Source organism: Austrofundulus limnaeus, unplaced genomic scaffold (genome assembly GCF_001266775.1).
Source record: "Austrofundulus limnaeus strain Quisiro unplaced genomic scaffold, Austrofundulus_limnaeus-1.0 Scaffold1658, whole genome shotgun sequence".
NCBI lineage: Eukaryota > Metazoa > Chordata > Actinopteri > Cyprinodontiformes > Rivulidae > Austrofundulus > Austrofundulus limnaeus.
The window spans coordinates 34702-40273 of NW_013954060.1; the positions used below are offsets into that span (position 1 = coordinate 34702).

The 5572-nt window shown below is 39.3% G+C and overlaps 1 protein-coding gene across 1 annotated transcript; it reads right to left on the minus strand.

Moving 5' to 3' along the window:
* Positions 1–3168: 3168 nt before the first annotated feature.
* LOC106536020 (integral membrane protein 2C) lies at positions 3169–4670 on the minus strand (the record flags this gene model as incomplete). Its single annotated transcript, XM_014033189.1, is given in 3 exon segments — positions 3169–4198; positions 4282–4432; positions 4560–4670. Coding segments are annotated over 3 exon segments (354 nt in total), but the record flags the coding sequence as incomplete, so codon positions are not given.
* Between the last annotated feature and the right edge of the window lie 902 nt (positions 4671–5572).

Genomic DNA, 5572 nt, shown 5'->3' on the forward strand with positions numbered 1-5572 from the left:
TCCTCACTCACATCGACATAAACAACAAAAAATACAAGTTTAAAATATATATTTGAGGTCATGTAAACAAAGTCAAACAGAAAAAGTTGAATTTTTTTTCCGTTCCTACACAAGTGAAAAAACTGATCAACAATAAATAAGTTAAAGATATTAGTTGATCGGCTTTTTGTGTGTTTTCTAATAAAAGAAATTTGTCTTCAGAACGGCTCAAGGAAAAACCTTAAAGCACATTTATTATGTAAGATATTAGCAGTGCTGTGTATTTGGTGTACTTTGTGTTATTTAGAACAGTTATTGCAGAGAAAATGATTTCTTCTAAATGTTTTTTCTGTGCTGTATTGTAGTGAAACAGGAGGTGAGACAGGTTGCCTCAGTCCAGTCAGAAGGAGCTGATCTGTTCTGCCACATAATAAATCAGGCCAGACAAAACAGTTTTGTTTTTAGCAGCGATGCTGAGAACATTGGACCAGGATAAAATGATGTCAGTAGGAGTGGAGTCAATGAACGGTTTGGGTTCCATGAAATTGTTTTATTTTGAAACCAAGAATGATGTTGTTTCATTTTTTTCCTCCAAATCGATGGATCTTTAAAATAAAACCTTGTCTATTTCTCATAGTTTGAATGTAATAAACTGTGAATAACAAGATCTCTTCATGGAATTTGTGTGACACATTTTGAAACTTTATTTTATCTGTTGCTATATTAAAACCAAAGTGAGCTTCCAAAACACTTGAATGTGAACTTCAAACTTCAACATTTAAGATTTAACTTTTACATTTAGATTTACACGTTTAGATTTTGGACTTATTTTCTAAATGTAACAACGGTGAGCTAACTAACAAAAAAATGTTTGTGAAAATTTTCAATACTCAGGAAGGGAGCTATAAATAATGAAAATGTGTTAGTGACATTTTTTTTACACATTATTTTACACTTGACACCTCAAACGTGTTAGAGAGAACATAAGTCATATCTTGTCACATAGATTTCCTGTTGCCGTCGACCCTCTTCCCACTTCATGCAGATTAAAAACCAAGAGGGGAACTTCTCAGATGGAGGCTTAGCTGACGCTTATCAGATACATCAATGTTTTTCTCTTCCTCCGATGGAAAAACTACAAGCAGAATCATGTTTTATGCTGTGGTTTTTGGCTGCATTCTGGCGCTCGGCCTGCCTCTCAACGTCGTGTCGCTCTGGATCCTGCTTCGCCACCACGGCCTCAGATCGCCCACTTCTGTCCTCAGGATCAACTTGGTAATCTCTGACCTGCTGCTCGTCATCTTCCTGCCTACAATACAATATTAGTGAAACATTTTTAGGATTTCACACTCAAAAAATTGAGATAAACACTGAAAAATGTGTAAGCAAAATTTTCTATATTTTATTTTACACTTGGCACTCCACTTAGTAATTTTGATGATTTGTAAGTTTTTTTATTGTAACTTTTACATTTTTTCATTACATTAAAAAAGACACTTTTTAATTTAAAATTTAACACCTAGTTACAAGTTACAAATTTAAATATGACCGAACTCATCATGAAGAGTTGTTGATGCACTCAAAATATTTAAGTGTTGAATTTATTTCAATTTATGCAACCGAGTTGAGTAAACGTATAGCCAGTGGTGGGCAGCACTAATCTAAATATTAGTTGCACTAACCCTAAATCATTAATGCACTGAAAAAATTTATCAAAAGCTAATTCTAAAGCACTAATATAATCCAGTTGACACATGAAACATTCTTCAGTCAACATGAGACAGCATTTACTGTGTGCAGAACGTTGTCACTTGGCAGGCCAAATGGGAGTCAACTGCAGGCCGCATTTGGACCATGGGCCTTGAGTTTGACACATGTGACCTTGTAGATAACTGACACACATGAACAAACTGTTTGACAGCTTTCACCCTCAAGTGTAAAAAATAATGTTGATCAATAACATTTAGAGACCTCAGTTAGTGCTTCTAAATTTAGCCCATAAATTTAGCGAGTGCTAATCCACTAATGAATTTTAAAAAATAGCAAAAGCCCTAAAGCACTAATCAAGAAATTAGTTCCCCTATTAGTGATTTAGTGCTTTAGGGTAACTGTGCCCACCCCCGTGTATAATAATTTACTCAACTCTGTTTGGTGAAATCAGTTTGTTTGAGTAAATTCAACACTTAATTTCTTTGAGTGTAAAAGTACTTTTTCTTTCCTGAATGACTTTTCTTGTCAGTGAAATTAATTTTTTACCAAAAGTCATTTTCTGTAAAAGTTGTTTTACTTTTACTTAGTTATTTCTTTTAAGTACTTTATATACCTTTGGTGAAAAGGAAGGATTTAAAAGCCCGTATTAAAATAGGTGGATTTGATTGGTGAGCTCTCGAAATTGACGTCACTCTCTGGCCAATCAATGAACAGCAAGTCAAATCTTTCAGCTTGATTTGGCTTTCTTGTCGTGGTGAGGGGGGAGCTGAGCCTGAAGGCAAAGCTCTCGGTTTACCAGTCGGTCTGCGTTCCTACCCTCATCTATGGTCACGAGCTTTGGGTAGTGACCGAAAGAACGAGATCGTGGATACAAGTGGCTGAAATGAGTTTCCTCCACAGGGTGGCTGGGCTCTCCCTTAGAGAGAGGGTGAGAAGCTCGGTCATCCAAGAGGGACTCAGAGTAGAGCCGCTGCTCCTCCACGTCGAGAGGAGCCAGTTGAGGTGGCTCGGGCATCTGGTTAGGATGCCTCCTGGACGCCTCCCTGGTGAGGTGTTCCGTGCATGTCCCACCGGGAGGAGACCCAGAGGAAGACCCAGAACACGCTGGAGGGACTATGTTTCTCAGCTGGCCTGGGAACGCCTTGGGATTCCCCCAAAGGAGCTGGCCCAAGTGGCTGGGGAGAGGGAAGTCTGGGTCTCCCTGCTTAGGCTGCTGCCCTCGCGACCCGATCCAAGATAAGCAGTAGAAAACGAACGGATGGACCTCAGTGCTTCTAATTTTAGCATATAAATTTAGCAAGTGCTAATCAACTAATAAATTTTAAAATTAGCAAAAACCCTAAAGCACTAATCAGGAAATTAGTTCTCCTATTAGTGCTTTAGGGGAACTGTGTCCACCACTGGAAACTACAAAACATTTACCAGTGAATGTGTGTATGTTGTTTGTGGGTTTTAAGGTCCAGAAACAAATCAACAACATTGAGTTTTAAGTCATTTTTATTTACTTCACAGACAGGTGTCATTTGCAGGCAAAATATACAGATCAAAGTTTTACTAAGCTAACATATCAGATAATGTGCTCCCTTTGTGTTGACTTTAGCCCAGGTTGTAACTGGACTAAGGCTTTAACGTTTCACAAAGAAAAAAATAAATAAATGTTTTAAGAGTGTCTTTCTTTTCTACTAAAGATGAACACATGCAAAGTAAAATAGACTACTGCAAAAATGACTCATTGGGGGCAAAAAACAAACAAACAAACAAACAAAAAAAAAAGACAGGAGCAACAGAGATAAATGAGTTTTAAAAGTAGCAAAATGTTATTTAGGGAACTTTGAAGTCAACTTTATGATAAAAAGGCAGAAAGAAGAGCGAGGAAGCAACAAACAGGCAAGAGATAATGCAAGCAGGCAGCTAGTCATCAGCAGTTATATGTTTACATCGCACAACAGAAAAACAGAAAGAAATTAGCCAATTTTTATTTCTAAATTTAAGTAAGCCAAGCTCAAACTTTCCACAAATGACTATCAGTAAATCTAAGAAACACAAAGTAACCCTCGGGACTTCGGAAAAACCTAAAGCACGGTCGCCTTAACGACACATGGAGACAGTAACCAGCATACAGTACGAATCCCCCGAAGACCAAGAGGAGAGATGTTGAAATGACCCTTTATTATTGGCTTAGTTGCTACATGGAAAATCCTGTGACAGAACCAATGACTTAGTATTGCATCACCACTTCAGGGTAAATACAACACATGATAAACTAAAAAAACAAACAAACAAGAAACTGAAAAATCTTTTACAAAGTACATCAAATCACAAGTAAAGTGCAACTGAGATGTGATCAGATCCAGAGGTGGATGCTACAGTGGCTGGAGGGGTGAGTGGAGATGTGCCTTCAGGTGGGACCCGGGTGCTTACGCCTCGTCGCAGATAACCGTCTCCACCACGAAGGTGTTCTCGAAGTGGCGGATGTGGTGGCACTCCTTCGCGTCTCGCTTGGTGATGCCTGGAACAGAACAAGAATGAGAAACTCAAGCCACCCGTCAGAGATTTAACGTTTTTTGTTTTTTTTATATTCGACAAACTTACGTCTGCGGGTGAGCCGGCGGGTCAGGCGGTACGTGTCCTTCCCGTTGCACAGGCGGTAGATAAAAGGTCCCAGCTGACGCATGTTGTGCACTTTGCCACTCACCACCATCTCTTCGTGGATGATGTAAGTCTGAGGCAGGTATGTTCCCTTCTTTAAAAGCAGCAAAAAAAATCACAAAGAAAAAGCTTTGTCAGCAGAATTATATTTCATCCTGGTGAACGTTCTTGTGAACGAAACATAACTTCAGCTACTTTTGCTACAACTGCAGCTGCGTTACCTTAACATTGATGAGAAGCTCCCAAAAGTTGCGTGGAGGCATCACAATGGTGGTATTGAGCTCAATGACGTAGCACTTGTCCAGAGCAATGTCATGGTAGGCGGTAAGTCCCTGGAAAAAGAAGAGAAAACGATCATCTACTGATTAGTGAATCTTGTTTTTGCCTGTTTGTTTCAGCTACGTGAACTGGAGATACCAAATATCTAATAGAGATGGGTACATTGTACATATTTAAATATTTTATGCAGCAGTTGTTTTAAACATGGCAGCCATGTGGCTCAGATGGTACAGCTGATGCCTCTCAACAAGAAGATTGTCAGATCAAATCCTGGCCGGGGATCTTTCAGAGTAGAGTTTGAATGTTCTCTCTGTGCATGTGTGGGTTTTCTCTGTGTAATCCGGCTTCCTCCCACAAACCAAAAACATGACTGTCAGGTTAATCAGTAACTCTAAATCGTCAACAGGTGTGAGAGAGAGAGTGAATGTTTGTTTGTCTCTATGATGGATTGCGACCTGTCCAGGGTGTACCCCGCCCCTCACAAGTTTAAGCTTAATGTCTCTGATGCAAGATATTCAAGAGGGGAGGAGTTCCAGGGGTGGGCAATCCTGGTCCTCGAGATCCGCAGCCCTGCATGCTTTACCTGTTCCTCTGCTCCAACACACCTGATTTGAATGAATGGTTGATTTATCAGGCTTCTGCAGAACTTGGAAGAAGTAATTCATTGACTGAATCAGGTGTGTTGAAGCAGGGAAACAAATAAAATATGCAGGGCTGTGGCCCTCGAGGACCAGGATCGCCCAAACCTGAGTTAGACTGTAATTAAAGGGATCCACGGTTAGTTATAACATTTGACTTTATTTGATAAACATTTATTTTAACTGTAAAATAAATACTGTAAAAATACTGTAGCTGTTTAGTTTTGTAATTTTTTTAAATATATTTTAACATGGATGGAGCCATTTTATTTACACACAAAGCATTCTGGGTAAATGATGTGGATAGGTCCTCGGTC